A 20,719-nucleotide genomic window follows, 5' to 3' on the forward strand; every position below is an offset into this window, starting at 1 on the left:
CTTCTCTTTTGCCCTTGAGTTGATGTTTTTACAGAGTGAGAAATGGGGATCAACTTTGCTCTTCTCCACACGGGTGTCCAGTTTTCCCAGCACTACATATTAAAGAAGTCATTCTACCCAGCACATAATGTCTATATCTGTTGGATCCAGAAGGCTGTGCTGCATCTACACGGGCATATTCTTGGGTCTTCTGTTCTGGTCCACTAATCTACATGTCTGTTTTGATTTGAGAACCACACTAGCTTTTGTTCCGTTGTTTGTTTTCATTATGGCTTCAAAGTAGTTTGAAATCAATCCCATTTTCATGCTCAAATATAAGAACCCATATCTTCTGTACTGGCTAGCTTTATGTCAACTTAACACAAGCTGTAGTCATCTGAGAAGAGGAGACTTCAATTGAGAAATTACCTCTATAAAATTAGGCTGTAGGCAAGCCTGTAGGGCATTTTTTACTTAATAATAAATGTGGGAGGGCCTAACACTTTGTGGGTGGGGCCACCGCTGGGCTGGTGGTCCTGGGTGCTATAAGAAAGCAGGCTGAGAAAGACATGAGGAGCAAGCCAGTAAGCAGCACCCCTCCATGGCCTCTGGGTCAGCTCCTGCCTCCAGGTTCCTGCCCTACTTGAGTTCCTGTGTTGGTTTCCCTCAATGGTCTGTGACTTGGGATATGTAAGCTACTACACCCTTTCCTCCCCAAGTTGCTCTGGGTCATGGTGTTTCATCACAGCAATAGTAACCTAGTAAGACAAATGCTTTCTTCAACAGTTCTTAAGATTCCCAAACCAGGCATTCTTTACCAGTCCTGTTCTCAGTACAAGCTCTCCATAGCTGGCTGTGGTATTTTATCAGTGTCTCTGCACTTTTCTGGCCAGTTTTATTTGTTTACTGGATTTTGCTTTGCTTTGTTTTTGTTTTTCTAGTACTGGGCTGAGGATCAAACTGAGGGCTTCAAGCATGCTAGGCAAGCGTGCTATCATGAGCTGTATCCCCAGCCCTTTATTCAGATTTGATCTCTTTAACTTTCCTAAAGAAACCACTAACTCGAAACTACTGTACAACAGGCTTTACTGAAGGGATTAGCTTCAAATGCGACGTGTGACTTCATTGTCTCTCCAGTTCCTGGGCACTTCCTAGGAATGACACGTTGGTTCATTGCTGTGACAGTATTTCCTTCCAACAACTTGTATCGGTCTTTCCCTAAATTCAGCCTTCTCTCCATCCTCTTCCCCAATATATTTCTAAAGCTACAGAGGCAAACTGGGTACTCACAGTGTCATCAGGAAACAAGCCCACCATAGTATTGAGAAGTTTCATTTCCTCCTTCCATATCTACTCAGGGCCATTCCTTTACTGTAAAGGCAAATTTTCCCATAAGATTGGCTGTCCTAACTTTTCAGAGAGCTGATGATGCACTTCAAGATGATCTTCTTTTCAAGTGATATTGTTTTTCATCCCCTTTACATAGTGAATACATAAACATACCACCTCATAGGCCATTACTCCATGACCAAGGTATATAGATAGCTTTAAGTATATGAACATTTTCTCTACACCTTTGCCAATGATAATACATCTAATACGAATATCCTAAAAGGGATCATGATACATAGCATAGACTACAGAAATGTTGCACACAATTACATCTTACTAGTCTAAAGGGAAACCCTTGTACTTAAAGTATGATTAAAAGCACTCAAATTCTATGAAATTATAGATAATTCAAATATTAAAATTCAAGGTTGTCTAACCCCTGGAAAAATAACTTGTTGAAGTGTGATTTGCATATATATATACATAAATTGAATGTATCCTTATTATCTAGGGTTTATGCAACTTGGTCATTCTAGACATGTATGGAAACATTATTATATGGAACCAAGAAAACTACCGGTTATTTGTAATATTTCATCTTCCGGAACTGAAGGCCTTGGATGGAATCTCAATTGTAAGTTGTTTTTGTGAATCATAACATTTGATCCACAGTGCATGTATTTGCATACTCATAGGTCATAAGCATCTTGAACATTGCTTTACCTCTGGTATTATACTAAACCTCACCGTGCTCATTATAATCCACATCTCTAAAGCTCTTTTGGGATCTGGATTTCACAGTTCTCTCACCTGGCCAATTCTTAATTGTCTTACATGAGACAGAGAAGAAAGAGGGTGCTTACCTTTTTGTACAGTGAATTCAGTGCCTCCAAAGTGAAGAGTGTGTTCAGCAGGCAGAGACCCCATCGCACAAGCATGAGGCACTGAGCTGGGATCCCCAGTTCCCATGTACAGCTAAACAATGTAACCCCAGTTGTTCCCATAGTGAGATGGGGGTAGAGACAGAAGAATCCTCAGAAGCTCATGGTCCAGCTAGCCTGGTGTGCTCAGTAGTGGACATAAGGCAAGGCCCAGTGACCTCCATGTACACATGTCATGGCACAAACACACACTCCAAAAGAATGAAGAGTAAGGGCTAGAGGTGCAGCTTAGTGATTGGTAACTTCATAATGTGTGATGTCCTGGGTTAAATTTCTAGTAAACACTGCAAAAGGCAAGGCACAGTCCCATGAAGCAGAGTAGGAAAAGCATACGCCAGAGCACCATCGCTCCCTAGGCTTAAGAACTGCTTCTTAGTTCTTGGAAAAATACAGTGGTTAACAATTATGGAACATATATTTGAACCAACAAATGTAGTATGGCAAGATTACTTACAAACAGTAAATGGGGAACACAGGACTTAGGGATAAACACAAACTCCTTATCTGAAGACCCAGGTTGTAGCGGTACTGGGTTCCCCAAAATATTGTGCACGCAAATAAAATTATCTGGGGTCAGAGAACAGGACAGCCACAACATTAAACATGAGGATAGGCAGTGGTAGCACACGCCTTTAATCCTAACATTCCAGAGGCAGAAATCCCTCTGGATCTCTGTGAGTTCAAGGCCACATTGGAAACAGCCAGGCATGGTGACTCACGCCTTTAATCCCAGAAAGTGAACCTTTAATCCCAGGGAGTGATAGCAGAAAGCAGAAAGATATATAAGGCGTGAAGACCAGAAAGTAGATGCTTTTCACTGGATAAGCATTCAGGCTTTTGAGCAGCACAGTTCAGCTGAGAGGCATCCAGTCTGAGGAAACAGGATCAGCTGAGGAACTGGCAAGGTGAGGTAGCTGTGGCTTGTTCTGCTTCTCTGATCTTCCAGCATTCACTCCAATAACTGGCCTTGGGTTTGATCTTATTAATAAGTACCTTTAAGCTTCATACTACACCAGGTTCTATAACAAGCAAGTTCATGCAGGTCTCCCAAGCTCCATGTAATAGGATAAGTGCTTGACAAACATGGAAACATGGGAAGAACACAGTTTCCTAGTGTAATGTTACCTAGCTCTCATCAAACAAAAACATGCATCAGATATTCTAGAAAATTGAGAGACAACTCTTGACAGTTTAGTTCTCTGAAACACTCTGAAACGATTACTAATTCTAGCCCCACATTTTTCAGGGTTCCACTGAATAAAGCATCTTCATTCCAATCAATGCAAATTCTCCAGAACTGTGTATGTTGGCTTATTCAGGCACTAGCTTTCACCAGGGGTGGATTCGTTATGTACAGTCTTATATAACTGATATTGCATTTGCTCTAAATGTGTTGGAGCTCTTATGCCTCTTATTTACATGCCCTCATTTGAAGGGTGTCATGGGAAAATACTTTTAGAGATAAATGTAGGGGGAAAGTCTTGTTCTATTCACTGAGGATGGGTATTATGTAAGTTTTTCTTTTCTCACTTTAGCATCTCAAAAGCTCAGAGCCAATTTTATGATTCAATATAGACACTTGTATTCTCTCTGATTCTATTTTTATCTCTTCTAACTTATGCTGTTCTTAGTCTTGATATTCGCTATTATTTTTTTTTCTTTTATTGTTTTCTTATGTATTGTGTTTCCTATAAGCTGCTAAATGTCCTTTGTAGAATGGGGTAGGTCAAAAATCTATGAATTAATAATGGAACATGAAGAAAGGGCTTCAGAATTGGACTTCAAATTAAAGAGAATGGGAATACACTGAATATTTTTCAGAAGAGTGATTATATATCCAGAACCATATAATAAGAACTTTCATCTAATAACAGTATTAATGGAAGTAGAGGAAATAACTGTTTTTTTTTTCAATTACTAAAATATTCCAGGAGCAAAATAATGAGACACTGAAGCAGAAGGAGGTGACTCAGAAAGCTGGCTGGGTGTGGGGGTGCACACCTTAATCCTAGCACTCAGGAGACAGAGGCAAAGGCAGGCAGATGGCTGTGAGCTAGAGGCCAGCCTGGTTGGCATAGTGAGTTCCAGGGCAGCCAGGGCTATGTAAAGAGACCTGTCTCAAAAAGTAAACAAACAAACAAACAGAAACAGAAAGCTGAAACTTGAGAGAAATACTAGAGAAAATTAACAGAATTGATTATTCCTGGGCAGCAAACTCGGAAAGGTGGCTACAAAGTTCACAACTACAATAAAAGTGTTATGGGGAAGTTGGGGTGACCTCTTTGGGTTCTTAGCCTTCCAAAGAGAATCTTAAAAGAGCCTCACTAGGATGCTCAAGGTCAATACTACTAACATTGAAGAGAAAACAGCATAGCAAGCAAATTATAGGCCTTGGCAGCCATTGGGAGGCTTATGAAATGTAGGAAGAGAGAAAGCCATGCCTTCTGAGTTAGGTTGACACCTTCAGCAATGGAGGTCAACAACCAGTCACATGACAACCAGCTTCAGAACGGGAGTAAGAAAACCCAAAATGCCAGAGGAAACATGCTTAGGCTTTGGTTAGTATCCAAAAGAAAGTGGTAGAAACGGAAAAGAGAAAGTTTCACTTTTCTGGTGGAAAGATTTTAAAAGATCAACGTGGTTGCCAGGTGGTGGTGGCGCACATCTTTAATCCCAGCATTCAGGAGGCAGAGCCAGGCAGATCTCTTTTTTTTCTTTTTTAGACAGGGTGTCTCTGTGTAGCTTTGTGCCTTTTCCTGGATCTTGCTCTATAGACCAGGCTGGCCTCGAACTCACAGAGATCCACCTGGCTCTGCCTCCCGAGTGCTGGGATTACAGGCATGCGCCACCACCGCCCGGCCCAGGCAGATCTCTGTGAATTAGCTCTTAGGGGAGGAAATAATGGTATCTCATGTCTCCACTCTGGCCAGAGGTAGATTCCATGCTTTTGACCAGGAGGAAATAGCTTTCCCCTAATGAGCCTCAACAGAGCCCTGATGTTCTCCAAGATGACTGTAGCCAAAGACCTCATACTGCAATATGGACAGAAGAAAAGCAGCATTGCGGGAGGAGATGGCCACTTTCAGACATAGCACGTTTGATGAGACATTAGGTTATCTGACTAGGAATATAATGCAGGCAGTTGAAATCATGGGACTAACTTTGGATATGGAAATTTCTTTCACTTTTTCATACCTTTTATTTTATTTCCTTGCTGATAGTTTGTGTTTTCATTTGATGTAAGTGCGTTCATAACTGCTGAAGCCTTTTGGTGAGGCCTAATTGTCAGTAATGACTCATATCTATGCCATTCCGGAGGATCTGCTGATTGTCTTTTCGCACTGAGAGCTTTCTTGGTTTTTAATATGATGAGAGAAGACTTTTCTATTATTCAGTGGGCAATTTTGGGTCGGGCCAAGTTTAGTTTCTGGTGCTGGATGGAACAGGTCTATTAGTATCTAAAGGTTTCACAATTATTGTCATGCCAGGCTCCCCTTTGCTTGTCTGCCGACTAGAGGAAGTTGGATGGTTATGGGCTTTCTTGTATTTTCTGGCTCCCCAGCACCCAGTCGGACATATATGAGGCAAAATAAATAAATAAATAAAAAATAAAAAATAAAAAATCAAGGTGTCATTCCTCAGGCCCCAAGGTCCCTAGGGCCCTGGTCATCTTGTGTGTGTATTTTACCCATTCAGTGTGCTAGGTGGGTGGAAGCAGCTGTTTCTGCCAAAGAGAGTAATAGTGTCTAGGCCATTTACATCTGTATCCAGAGGTCGTCTACTGTAGGGAGGCCATCACTTTCTCAATGTCCCTCAAGGAACCTCCGGAGATCGAGAATGCAAAGGATCTGTTTGGTGGCAGGCTTACGTCTGACATGATTGCTGAACGCCAAGGACACTCCAACTTTGTCCAAATGCAAGAGCTAAACTGGACTTCATCATCCATCAGGTACAATCGCTTTATTGGGTCCATTTGTCATTATAATTACAAGTATAATTATCACCACATTTTCTGACTCTCCTTTCCAAATACACTCAGTAATTATCCTAGTCTATCTCAGACACCACTTGAAATGATGCAATAAATCTTATTATCAGAAATTATGGTTAAAAAGTTATCATGAAGGGTTGTTTTTCATCTGATTTTGTTTCACCTATTTCTTTTACCACTAGTCATATTAGGTTTACTACTTATATATTGGTTATTTTGTTTGTTTGTTTGTTTTAAGGAATAGCAAAAACATAATTACATCTGAAGAAAATCATGAAAATCAAAATTAGTTTAAAAAAAAACCAAAAAACTGTTAACACTTTTAATTACATCTTGTTAATTCTAATGGGATCCTTAGATGCATGACAGAATACGAATGTGGAATTATTATGTTCAGGCTCCGACTTTTCAGGCACGTGGCTCCAGAGCCTCTCAATGACCGTGGGCCGCAATCACCATTCTCAATGGAGTGTCAACACCAATGCTTTGCAGGTCTTCCACAGATCTCAGAAAAGTCTGGTTTCCACGCCCTTACTACTGTCCACTCCTGTCCACTCCTGCCACTTTTTGCCACTTCGGGAACCACCTACTTCACATATGTCTGTGGACGCTTACGACCTGCTTATCTTACGTACTTGATAGACTTACTTTATCAAGTCTGCTGTGATTTCATGAACTTGTATGTTAATTCGTGAATCAACTGGAAATGTTTATTGTATAAGTGTCTTCTACAGTAATTGTTTAATGGTTATAGATATGGTATTTTTTAAGTAATCAACTTTCTATGTCAATTTCTTCATACCTGTGCAACAAAAATATACACTTAGCTGGACATGGATTTCTAGTATTTGACATTGCATAGAACTTGGGAGTCGTTTACGGTGGAGCTCACCCTGTCCTGTTAAAATAATGACTGTATTTGCTTTCTAATTCAGGACTGTGGATCTGATTCCAGTTGACCACTTTAGGAATGTGTGCAACGTGAACCTGCAGAACAACAACCTCACCTCGTTCAGCGGCCTCATCTACCTGCCCAGTGTGAAGGCATGTTGCTGCAAAGCTGTCTTTGCTCTCACAGACTTCCGCACAAGTTTTAGTCTTCATTTTACACTAAAATGTATTTCCTTATTAAGGTGTCGAAATTAGTCCCTAAACCGTATTTTATTTTGTTTCTCACTAATCAAAAAAAAAAAAAAAATCTTAGTCCTACCTTCCAGAGTGTTTATTTTTTAACCATCTATCTTACACCATTGACTTACAAACAGATCTTACTCTTCAGTAGGAGATGGGAGGAGAGGCCATGTCTCTAGTGAGCACTTAGGAAATGAACTTGAGAATGAGGTGATTCTCAGCATCTAAACACAAGCCAAAAATACTTCCTCAGTAATTATTTCATCTGTATCAGCCTTAGACACACCAGGAGTGCAGTTTGAGAAAGCCGAATGGCTGGCTAGTGTCTTGGATATTTTATTTGTAGTGATTCTCCAACATGTAAGATTGTTAAAAAACAATCTAAAGCCAAATCTAAATACTTTGGGATATTTTTTTTATTTTTCACAATAATATATTATGAATTATGTTCTCTGTTCCAAGTATTAGTCATGCCACTTCAATGTATCACGGACATTTAATTAATAAGAAGTTCTTTCTGTAGGTCTTATGCCTCAACTATAATCATATTGAATCAATCATACCTAGACTGAAACCTCAGACTCACTTAAGCAACAGACAGCTACTCTACCAGAAAGTGCCTTCAAGTGGCTATGGACAGCAAGGAGCCTCAAAACTAAACAGGTACATTCTAAAATTCTCTAGTTTGTCACACTTAAAAACAACCAAAGAAGTAACACAATCTAATACACATATTTGGCTGATTTAAAGAATTATTTTAACAAACTATATACCAAAAATAAACTTCATAAATAAAAAGGGAGTCTTTGTCATTTTTCCCCAATTCTAACATTAATGGAAAAGATATCACTTGTGAAGATCAAGACATATGTCTTGCTTTCCTATACATCTATAAAAGGATGGATGGGTGGCTAGACAGATAGACAGATGGACAGATAGATAGATGGGAAGATTGACAGAGATGTGTGTGCATGCGTATGTGAAATGTGTGTGTGTATCACCAAGTCAAAATTTTTCATTTTCATTTTTCTCAATGAAGAACATTCCTTGTGTTTGCTATCTTTATTGAGGTAGTTTGCATATAACAAAGTTACCACCTTCAGTGTGCCATTTAATGGTTTTTGACAAATGTATTCAGCCCTGTAACTACAGCTGACACCACAGTGTGAAGTAACTGTCCCTCAAAACACCCTCATTTTTCTTTGCAACCCGCTCCCCACATCCCAGCCTTTGGCAATGGCCACTGATCTGCTTTCTTTCCCTATTACTTTGCCTTTTTCTAGAATTGTGTAAGATTGGAATTACATAGTAAGTACTTTTGTAGCTGGAAGTTTTCCTGTGTCCTGGCTGGTCTGCAGCTGCTCAGACCCAAGTAAATACACACAGGCTTATACTAATTAAAACTGCTCAGCCATTAGCTCAGGCCTACCACTGGCCAGCTCTTACATTTAAACTCAGCCCATTTCTGTTCATCTATATGTCGCCACATATTCTGTGGCTTTACCTGTGTGCCGTTACATGCTGCTCCCTGACTCAGCCTTCCTCTCCCCGATTTCTTCTTGTCTGCTTATCCTGCCTATACTTCCTGCCTGGCTACTGGCCAATCAGCATTTTATTAAACCAGTGTAGAAAAGCATTATCCCACAGCATACTTTTTTCACTTCATTATCAGTTATTAATTGTAAAAAATAATGGGTTTTGCCAGGTGGTGGTAGCGCACACCTTTAATCCCAGCACTTGGGAAGCAGAGCGGATCTCTGTGAGTTCAAGGCCAGCCTGGTCTCCAAAGCGAGTTCCAGGAAAGGCACAAAGCTACACAAAGAAACCCTGTTCCGAAAAACCAATAATAATAATAATAATAATAATAATAATAATAATAATAATAATGAGTTTCATTATGGCGTTTCCTATGTGTACATAACATACTTTGGTTATTTCCATCCCCCTATTATCATATCCTGCTCCATCCCACTGCTCACTTCTTCCACCTCCAAGCCCTCCTTTTGCTTTCATTTTGTGTGTAGTTCCTTTCACTTAGCTTGCCTTTGAGACCTATCCCTTGTCACTACAGGGCCAGTGATTAATTTCACACCCTGCTGTGCACTGTTTCAATATATAGATTATAAGAGTGCAAGCCACCTAGCTTATTTCTTTCAATATTGTTTTGGATGTTCAGAGTTCTCTGAGTTCTTTATAAATTTTAAGACAGTTCATTTTCTCCTAGAGAGCTTTTGATAGAGTGTGTATTTACTCATCAATTTGAAAGAATTGCCATCTTAATAATATTCAGACTTCTAATCCATAAACATGAAATAAGTTTTTACTTACTGATACATGGGTTTCATTCACTTGTGTGTATTTAATCTATATATAAATTTTGTGCTTCTTTTCTCAAATTTATTTTTAAGTGTTCTGAAATTATTTTCTCTTACACGGTTGTAAAAAGTGTAAGAATTGTTTTTTTATTTCATTTTTAAATCTTTTATTGGCATTGGAACTTCAGAACACTTTTATTATTTTATCTTGTAGCTTTAATGAAGTAATTTATTAGCTCAATTAGCATTTTTGGTAGATCTGTTAGAGTTTAACACATATGGGGATTATGTCCTTTAAGAAAAAAGGTAAATGTACTTATTCCTTTCTAATGGAATACAACATTTTTCTTTTTCTTGCCTGATTATATTGACTTCACTTTTCATTGTGGCTTTCTGTACTTTACTCTTTTCCCTATAAACATTTTTAAGAGATAAAAATTATTATTAGGCAGAGCCAGGTGGATCTCTGTGAGTTTGAGGCCAGGCTGGGCTACAGAGTGAGTTCCAGGAAAGGCACAAAGCTACATAGAGAAACCCTGTCTCAAAAAAAAAAAAAAAATTATTGTTATTATAAAAGCACTACTCAACTACCGTATAACAAAAGTTCATGCAAATTTTTATCTTACTTCTACTTTGTAGTAAGTATGCTTCAGACCTTCTTTTATGATAAAAATGCTTTCAAATCAAGTTTATGACCTCAGACATAACTGTGTGTTTCAGAGATTCAATAAGCAATGAAAATTTGCCTCCAATAATGCAAAGTTTAGAGGTTCTTCATTTGGGATACAATGGAATTTGTAACTTAGTCCAGCTACAACTTAACCGACTGAGAAACTTAAAATTCCTCTTTCTACAGGGTGAGTGGACATGCGTTGATAAATTCTGTAAACTGACTGGATTATCATCTTGCTTTAACAAGCAAGTGTAAGCATTATCAATTACTCTAATGATCACTGACAACAAAAATTTATCCAATAAGATTGTTTTAAACAATTGATTGCATATACTCATTGAACCTGGTACTAGTCTATAGGGAAATTTTCATACAACTCTACGTTGTAGGCTGAGTGTTTTCTCTACCTCCCTTGCCTCTCCCTTCTGGCCCTCATTAGTCAGTCCCCTTTGTTCCTTTAGATAGTTCCACTTCCTATATGAAGTTTGCAATCTGGTTAATGTGATTATATCCAGTTGAATGCATTCCCTTGCAAAGAGTATAATATTGTTCTTCTTTATGACTGAAAAAAATCTATTGTATATTTATCTATCATACTTTCTTAGCTATTTCCCTGCTCTTGGACACCTGGAGTGGGGAAGAAGAAATAATTGAGGTTTGATGTGGTTAAATAATGTACCCAAGTTTGCACCAATGTGTTACGGTAATTAGGTTTGTTTGACTTGAAAACATATGCAGTTTAGATTCAGAGTTGCATTAACATACACCAATAATGACCTGGCCCACAGTGGTATCAATAGAAATGGTAAGTCTAAAAGTCAGTTGTAAAGGAGTAAATATTATGATTAAATGACTAATTAGGTATTTCAAGAAGAGAGGAAAACTAGTCTAAGATTATTTTGTAACTGAATAAACAGACTGATAAATTGGATTGCTAAGGCTAGATAGTTTTTTGGGGGAAAGGCTGCTCATTAGAGGTTAGGGAAAGACCAGTGTGTGTTACAATTTTGAGACATCAAAATAAATGTTCTCTTTTAGTTTTAGAAGTCATTTGATAAAGTTGAAATAAAGACGGGTACATAGACTTTGGTTCTGGAAGTCGGGGCTCATGCAGCATGTCATAACTGTTTAGGAAATGAGATCAGCCAGGTGGAAGGGCTGGACAACTTGATCGTCCTCCAGGAGCTGGTTGTCGACCATAACCGCATCCGAGCATTTAATGACAGCGCTTTCGCCAAGCCGAGTTCCCTGCTGACCCTCCATCTAGAGGAAAACAGACTGAGAGATCTGGGCAAGTTGCAGTCCTTGGTCAAACTGGAGAGACTCTTCCTAGGATACAATAAAATCCAGGTAACATTCTTTGGGGGTGTTGTGGTTTTGAGGTTTATGTAGCTGAAATCCTCTGTGGTGTGAACATAAAGCTCCCAAGTACACCAGTGAGAATGCTGTAACCACTGTTTGTGAAGTCTGTCTCAGGCATATCACAAGGCGTGCACTGTGTACTCTGATACAAAGACGTTTTCGCCACGTCTAGACTTACAACCCAGACAGTACGCACCCACCCACTGATGTTAGTTTAGTTTAGTTTACTTTAGTTCTAAAGCTGGTCTCACCAATTCTCTCTCTGAGTGTGCACTCAGTTCTCAATGCTCTTGGTCTAGGCGGGCTCTGAGGCCCAGCTGAAGCCTTCTTCTAGCCCGTTTACTCATTGCACATTAAATAAAAATAAGTATTTCTTAAAAGTTTGCCAAAGCTACACTGTTAGAAATTTACAGTGATGTTAAGTGGATACTAATAAGTAGTCCTAGGCGTTGTGGAGGGCAGAACATTTAACCAGAGAAACAGTTGTAATCTGTTCTGTCTTTCACAGCTGGTGTATCAGAGTATAGCCAGTATCACACGTTCTTCTATTATTAAGGTCATCATCTAAGCCCTAGGGTGGCTCATGCCTCTTCGAGGAAATTTGCTGTTCTCTTGCAAGTTCTGCTGTGTGGCTCATTTTCCACATCACAGTGCTCTTTGCAAGTCATGTGTTGGGAGTCCACAGTCTTCACTTGGGTTCACTCAGAGGATCCAATTGGAGCTACTTGAAATCTAAAATTTGCGTAAAACTACTTCAGAGAGGTTTACGTTAGGAGAGGTGAGCCAACCAAATGATAATTCCTTACCTTTTACACAGGAAATCACAGAACTGGAAAAACTTGATGTCATCCCTTCTCTCAGAGAGCTTACTGTCTATGGCAATCCAGTGAGTATTTACTTTTAAAACTTAGTAATTTCCTGATTATCATATGTAAATTTGTATAAGATATGAGAAAGTGATTTGCTTTTTCTATTTCTACATACATAGCTAGTTAACGCAACACAGTGTGGAGCTTAGTGTTGTCTCCACAAGATGGCACTGCCAACCATTACTGTCCAATGGAAGCATGTGTGTGTCCCATTCTGCACTACACCCTTTGACTTACCTGCCTGTTGCTGTGCCCATAATATTATGTTGTGTTAGTTACTAACATTTTGTATTATCTAAATTTTTGGAGAGTATTGTTCCTTATCTCCTCTTCCGTCTTTTCTCTAATTAGAGCCTTCACTGTCTTCACTATTGTTTTTGTTTTTTTGAGACAGGGTTTCTCTGTGAAGCTTTGCAACTTTCCTGCAACTCACTCTGTAGACCATGCTGGCCTCGAACTCACAGAGATCCACCTGCCTCTGCCTCCCAGGGGAAAAAAGGCGTGCACCACCACCACCCGGCTCTTCACTATTCTTGACCCTTTCACTTTCCTGTGAAATTTAAGAAGCAAATTAAGTTAAGGGAAAAATTTGTTGATGTTTTAATTCGAATTGCACTTGTTTTAAGTTAATTTGGGAAAAATTTGTTGCTTTTCCTATTGGAGTCTTTGAAGGGATCCAATAAACAGCACCCATGCCCGTTTAACTTCTAAGCAAACTGGGAAACATGGCAACTGAGCGATCGATGGCCTGATGTGTAGTGTGCCGAGTGTTCCAGCAAAATCCGTCAAAAAGAACAGACAGCAGAAGGCGTAAGACTGAAAAGGCCACGGGGCAGACAGATCCAGGGTTTCCCAGAAGGCCGTCAAGGGCAGCAGGACTGTGAGCCAGAGAGGGAGGGTCATATGATGGTTAGGACAAAGGGTGTTTCGTCTATGCCAGAACAGTTCATTTCTAGCTGGGATCAAAGAGGTCAGGTTCATTCCTGTTAGTGGTGGCATCCAGATCCAGTTGGAAAGCTTCACACGCTGCTCTAATGTTTTGTTTGGGGGTTTTGTTTGTTTGTTTTTTAATTTATAGTGCTGGGAAAGTTTGTGGGGAAACAAACAAACAAACAAAAGAATTTAAGGATAGTTTTAATCTACTGTTTGTTAATGCAATTTAGTATACCAGCAAAATAAAAAGGAAACTATATTATCCATCAGTCAAAACCCAATGTCCATTTGTTATGAAACAGGCATTTGGAACTAGAAAGGCACTTCCTTAAACTATTGAAAGTTGCTTTCCCATAATTCATTGTAAACATCATCTCTAATAGAGACAACTTGGAAGCATTCTTTTGAAATTATTAAATTACTATCCAGTGCTTCTATTTAATACTACATTAGAGGTCTTAATCAGCACACTGAGAAGTATAGGAAATAAACATATGAAGATTGAAAAGACAAGCTGTTATTTACAGATAGTGTGATAGTATATAGAAAAAATGTCAAAGGTTTTTACAAACCATTAGAACTAAAATCAGGGCTTGGCAAACTGCCTAGACAAAGAAAAATATACAAAAGTCATAATTTCTTTACTCCTACAATAAATAATTAGAAGACTATAAAAAAGGAATTAATTAGAACAGCTATTAAAACAACAGAATAAATCTTATCAAATATGATTCAAACCTTTATGGAAAAATATAAATCTTTTTCTGTGTGGAAGTAAATATTCTTTCTGTAATATTTTTAGATTAATATTTTTGTTTGTTTGTTTGTTTTTCAAGGTTTCTCTGTGTAGTTTTGTTGCCTGTCCTGGATCTTGCTCTGTAGACCAGGCTGGCCTCGAACTCACAGAGATCCAGTTGGCTCTGCCTTCCGAGTGCTGGGTTTAAAGGTGTGTGACCACTGCCCAGCTCCTTAAATTCTTAGTGTGAATATAATTTGTTCATGTTTTAAATCTTACTGGATTCAATCTGATAGTATTTGATGTAGCATATCTGCATCTATGCAGATAAAAGCTATGATTCTGTCTTTTTATACCATACTTTTAAATCTGGCATAATGTCTTTTTCTTTATGAGATTTATTTGGGAACACTCCTTCTATTCCTAGTCTATGAATAGTTTAAAGACCTTAAAAAGTAACTGGGTCTTATCTCTAAAACAGCTTGACCCAAGTTATTTGTTAATCTAAACTTTAACTTGCTTACTCTAATTCCTCCACGAGTATAAATCCCATAATATTTTCTACTTCCTCAGAAGCTCACATTGGGAAGTTAATTTTGTTTGGATATTATTCTTTAGACTCTTAATGTATTGCTATCACAGTAAGCTCGCAATGTCCTTTTAATTCTCCACTCTACATAGCTTGTCATCCCTCTCTACCTAAGGTTGTCAATTTCTGCTTTTGCGTTTTATTCTTGATAAATCTTGCTGGAGCCTTGCTTGCTTCTTTAGAGTTCCGTAGTTTTCCTTATCAGGGGCATTGTTTGCTTTCCATTTCATCAACATCTACTCTTTCTCGTGTTCTTCTTTTTGTTTCTTGAAATTTTTCAAAGGAAGTTTTAGTTTTCATATTTCTCAATCATCATTTTAACTTAATATTAATTTTCAATATGTTTCTATTCAGTAAGTTGTAGGTACACAGTGCTGCTCTAACAATGTCCTGAAAGTTTTTATGTTTGTTGCTTTCACTGATCTGCATATCTCAAAATCTTCTCTTCAAAAGCCTTCATTTTCATGTGTAAATTGTTGAGGGCTGTGCATACGTTTTTATTCATCTTAAATCTATTCTTTCCAGTTCCTAGTTGTATCTTCATCCTTTTCCTCCAGTTCTGGAGTATTTCAGTCAGATGAAGCAGGCTCTGTATTCTTTGGTATTTAAGAAAATTGCTTTGTAACCTAGAATGTGGTCAGTGATTGGTTTGGCTGTTATATGAGTTAGAGGTCTTTCTCCATCACTGAGCATGCCCCTACCACATTTCAAGCAGTTTGTTCATTTTCCTTTCTGTTTTATTGTTTTCTTTCTATTTTAGCTTGCTCTGGACTCACCATAGAAACCAAGCTGGCCTCTAACTCATGGCAATCTTCCTGCTGTAACCTGCTATGATGATAGGCATGAGCCACCGGGCCCCAGCTTAGTCATCCGTCTCCAAGAGTTTGTTGGTCTTTGCTATTACAGACAGTGCTGTATTCTTTCTATGTTAGGGGTCCCCAAGATCACCACCATTTCCGAGATTTTCTAGAGAGACTCAGTCAGCATCATGTTTTCCTTGTGGCCAAGATCGGCAGCAATGGCGTAGTAAGGATCCACAGCCACAGGGTCTGAGGAAGAGACAGGTCGAGTCTGGAAGTTTCTGCGTGTGTTCTTCCTTGTGCTTTCTGTCCCATGGCAGGGGACACAGAGCATACTCTTCACTCAGCCACAAAGATGGCTTCTCTTAGGTGTTACGTTTTTATTCAAGGGAGCCCCTTAGAGACTCAGCATTCCAATAACTGATTACATAGGCACCCTTTCCCAATCAGGAACTGAAATTGCGAACTCCAGATGGGGAAGGTTGAGTACAAATCCTACTATTTTTAGTAATTATCAAGACATAGTCACCTACCCTTATCATCCAAGGAATAATAAGCACGTTCCCAGGTGCAGGTCCCAAACCCCCAGTAAGAGCCATCCTTGCCAGCAGAGCCTTCTAAAGTCAACGCCAACAGACCACTCTACTGAAGATTTCCACCTACCTTTTTTGCATATATGCAATATTTTTAAAGCAGGTTAACGCTTTGAAAAGACCAATCATACCAACCAGAAGATGTTGAATTAAATGGATGGAATAGGGCCTTTTGGAAAAATCTCACATAAACTAATTCTTTATAAATGAACTTTCATAGAGTTCTATCCATAAGCTGAGATTTTTCTCTAGCTAATGGGCAATGCTACAGACTTAAGAGGGATGGCAGTCTGAGTGTGGGGGCACACACCTGTGATTCTGTGGAAACACACCTGTGATTCTGTGGGAACACACCTGTGATTCTGGGGGCACACACCTGTGATTCTGGGGGCACACACCTGTGATTCTGGGGACACACACCTGTAATTCTGGGGGCACACACCTGTGATTCTGGGGGCACACACCTGTGATTCTGGGGGCACACACCTGTGATTCCAGCACCTGGAGTCTGAGGCCAGAGGACAGTTAGTTCAAACCAGCCCTGGATCCATGGAGGGGGTGAGGAAAGACAAGAGGAAGGGGGAGAAAGTGAGGGGGAAGAAAAGGAGGAAGAAGCAGAGGAGAAAGACGAAACCTCTTAAGAGCAGTCTTAGTTTAGAAATACTTTCTGTCTTCACTGGACATCACAGAGGATTGAGAAACCTTCAGGAAAAAGTCTCTACCTGTAGCTTCTAATATTGTTGGTTTGGTTGTTTGTTTTTGTTTTTGTTTTTGTTTTTGTTTTTGTTTTTGTTTTTGTTTTTGTTTTCAAGACAGGGTTTCTCTGTGTAGCCCTGACTGTCCTGGAACTCCCTCTGTAGACCAGGCTGGCCTCAGAATCAGAGATCCATCAGCCTCTGCCTCCCGAGTGCTGAGATTAAAGGTGTACACCACCACCTCCTGGCCTAAGACTGTAAAGTAGCTGTTATGCATCATCTTTGTGACCTTTCCCAAACTGCCTTCTTTTGAAGGTTAATTTTTTAATGAAAGGGATTGGGGGAATAAACTATTATTTTACCTTTCTTTAGATTTGTAGAAAAATGGTACACCGCCACATGGTCATATTCCGCCTGCCTAATCTACAGATGTTGGATGGAATTCCTATAAATGCAGAAGATAGGGCAAAGGCTGAGTTTCATCTCTCTGAACTACAAGCAAAGAAAAATTCGGTAACTACACTATTTACACTTTTCTGTTTATTATAGATTATTGTAAATGAACATTACACCATGTACATTTTGACTTAAATGTTTAGGCATATGTGTTTTTGTAAATTATAGTATTTACTTAGTGACTACTATCAAAGACAGCTCTTTTTCCTTATATTAATGCATTAATATGAGACATATTATTTAATATTTGTTTGTTCAGTACTCAGATGATACTAGAAGTTAAGAAACTGGGACATGCTATTTTTATAGAACTAACCATAAAATTGCTTCACTTTAGGCAGAGAGGAAGAAGGGGCATTTTGATCTCAACTTTCTGGACTGTGTAGTTCACCTAATAGAGATGTGTGCTGCTATTCTGACAGATTTGTAAGAGTGCTGGGCTCTTTACCCATGAGCCCTAAAATGTACCTGACCATGACAGGAACAAAAATATAGAATGAAGAAACAGTAAAAACAGGCTCTTTAGGAATTGAATCAATAGCCACTTCTGTTTGCTCATGATCATCCTCGAAAGACCAAATTTAGCGTAGTGGATGATGCTTTTTAACAGACACGTAGAATTCCCAGAGTTGAACTTTTGCAAAGCTTGAAGAAGAAATGGAGGAGGAAGGGGGACCAGTTGAAACTTGTAAGGCAATCAAGGAGATGTTACAAAGACCTGGAGCAGGTGGGGAAGGGGTACAATCGAACCTTTAATGTACCTAGAAGCAAAAATCCAAGGACAGTGGAGTCACGGATCCAAGGTTTCCTTAAGAACAAGATCTTCACTTGGGAGGCAGAGGCAAGAGGATTTCTGAGTTCGCGGCTAGCCTGGTCTACAGAATGAGTTCCAGGACAGCCAGAGTATCAGAAAAATTCTGTCAAGCCACAGAGAGAGAGAGAGAGAGAGAGAGAGAGAGAGAGAGAGAGAGAGAGAGAGAGAACAGGACCTTGAAGGAGGAACAGGTGAGGTTGTTCCAGACAGATACCCTCCTACTGGGCTCTTGCTCAAGTGCGGGATGAATATGTGCTGACGGACAGGTCCTCCTCAGCCCCTTCATAAAACAATGGCGCTTCTGATCCTACTCACCATTCCTGGCTTTACTTCTCCCATCCGCAGTAGAATCACACACTCCTGGAGAGGTGGCTCGGTTTCTTCAAAAACCCGCTGTGCGGTTTATATTAAGTCGACAGATGAAACACAAGTTCAAACTTTAAATTATGACTTCTATGTTCATATGAAAACTTCAATACTTTGGAAAGTCTAGATAAAGAGTAATCACACACATACACACACACACACACACACATGCACACACACACACACAGAGTCAAACTGGGTATGGGGTTTTAAAAAGCTATAAAATGCAGGAGAAAAGATACAAATTTAGAGAAACTATGTAAGAACACTAATTTTAAATCTAGAGAATTGTCTCCAAATTTTCTCCATGTCTTTAAATTTGTGCTGTCTTAAAGAACCCAGCAGAAGAAACTATAAGCAAAATCTTAAAGGCCAGCTAGGCAACACATCAGTCATAGACCCTCGCTTAGAAGATGACCTTCACCAGGCATGGTGGGGCACAGGTAGGGCCACAGCCCTTGGGAGACAAGAAGATCAGAAGTTCAAAGCCATCCTTGGCACGGGCTACCTGAGAGCTTGCCTCCAAAGAGGCGGAGATTTCTTCTTCATCAAACATATGCACATTTGAAATTTTGTTAAAAGACAAATATGAATTATATTGGTTTTTTTTTTTTTTTAATCTTTTTTTGTGGTGCTGAGGAACAAACACAGGTCATGCTAGGCAAGTGTCCTACCACTCAGTAACAACTTTACCCCTTCTTGGAATTTTTAATGATTCCTTGACTTTTTAACTCCAATTTTTAAAAATTCATCTTGACAGATTTTGATAAAGGCATTTCTAGGACAAGTTAGAGTTAGACATATAGGGACGTTGAGGCTCACAATTGTTCAGTGTTAATGAAAAACCATTTTTAAAAAAAGAGATTGATCTATAGGTTAAAAAAAACTTGAAGTTCTAACTTCTAACAACCCATGTAGCTAATAGTGCTGTCTAATGCCATGCACTCAATTTCCTGCTGTAGATGCCACTCTTTCAAAAGAGAGCAGATCAGGTGAACTTTAGTTCAGTGAGTAAGCCCTCTTCCTTGATCTTCAAGCCACCTCTTGAAAAAACACATGCCCGGTGAAATACTTTTCTATTGTTCTTGCCTCCAATTATCACAAATTCACTGCTTGACGTAGCAGGCGGTGACTGACTCAGAAATCTGAGATGGGGCCTTCGAGGGAAGCATGGGCTGAGCTGCGTTTCTTCTGGAAGCTCTGGAAAGGAACTCAGTTGGCATTCTTCCCAGCTTCTAGCTGACTACGGCTCCGTGCCCTCCGCCAGCCGTGGCCTCCCTCACCCTCTGCTTCCATCCTCCCGGCTCTTCTCACACCCTGACCCTCTGTCTCCCTCTTTTTAGATAATCCAGAGTAATCTCCCCACTTCAAAGTCCTTACCTCAGTCATACCTGCAAGCTCCTTTACCATGTAAGGTAAGGTCTTCATAGGCTTAGAGATGAGGCTAGTGGTCATCTAGGGGAAGATGCCTCTACCACACTGCATATGTGAGGTCCCACAGGGGCCCGCAGAAGAACTATTGTTTAGTCAAAATGTGTAAGCTCTATTTTAAAGTTGTATTGTTAAATTTTAAAGCAAATCATCACTTACAATAACTTTAAGACACCCTTTTCTTAATATATAATTTTGAAATTGGCTTAGTTTATCAAAAAATATGTAGACTCAACCTTCAGCATTTCATTTCATTAGTGTTTACTTGTGTATTTTCTCTCATGAATTTCTATTTTCCATTATTCTAGCATTATAATGATTTATTCAACATAACTATTCTTGCCTTTTGAATAGTGCTATAAAAATATCTACTTTTGTTACATAAGCAAACATCTTATTTAAAATTATTTTTGATCCATCTATACACAGCAAAATAAGTGAAGTGTTTAAAATATTTGTCTTACAAAGAATGTATTTTAAAATTTAATAATAATTCTTTATTTCATGGCTAGAACAAAACTGAGCTATTATTTCTTTCAGGTATTTAGAATAAACAAGAATAGAAAAGATTTCAAGTTTCTCAGTTCGGATTTTTTTTATTTTGGTTATGGCTGTTTCTTTTTAACAGCAGAAGGGCAAAGAAGTACAGTCTAAACACTTACACCTCAGAATTTTAGGGGTTTGGCTTTAATAGAAAAGTTGACAGCATGCCA

The 20,719-nt window shown here is 39.1% G+C and overlaps 1 protein-coding gene across 1 annotated transcript in view; it reads left to right on the plus strand.

The window, feature by feature from the left end:
- Lrrc9 (leucine rich repeat containing 9) overlaps positions 1–20,719 on the plus strand; it is an 87,088-nt gene that overhangs the window by 56,875 nt on the left and 9,494 nt on the right. Inside the window, exons 23-31 of the mRNA XM_036205631.1 lie at positions 1,823–1,945; positions 6,071–6,201; positions 7,179–7,287; positions 7,898–8,037; positions 10,410–10,546; positions 11,495–11,712; positions 12,542–12,610; positions 17,312–17,452; positions 19,919–19,990. Coding sequence (XP_036061524.1) covers positions 1,823–1,945; positions 6,071–6,201; positions 7,179–7,287; positions 7,898–8,037; positions 10,410–10,546; positions 11,495–11,712; positions 12,542–12,610; positions 17,312–17,452; positions 19,919–19,990 — 1,140 coding nt within the window. The remainder of the gene's footprint in view (positions 1–1,822; positions 1,946–6,070; positions 6,202–7,178; positions 7,288–7,897; positions 8,038–10,409; positions 10,547–11,494; positions 11,713–12,541; positions 12,611–17,311; positions 17,453–19,918; positions 19,991–20,719) is intronic.

The sequence above is a fragment of the Onychomys torridus genome, chromosome 14 (assembly GCF_903995425.1).
Source record: "Onychomys torridus chromosome 14, mOncTor1.1, whole genome shotgun sequence".
In the NCBI taxonomy this organism is placed as follows: domain Eukaryota; kingdom Metazoa; phylum Chordata; class Mammalia; order Rodentia; family Cricetidae; genus Onychomys; species Onychomys torridus.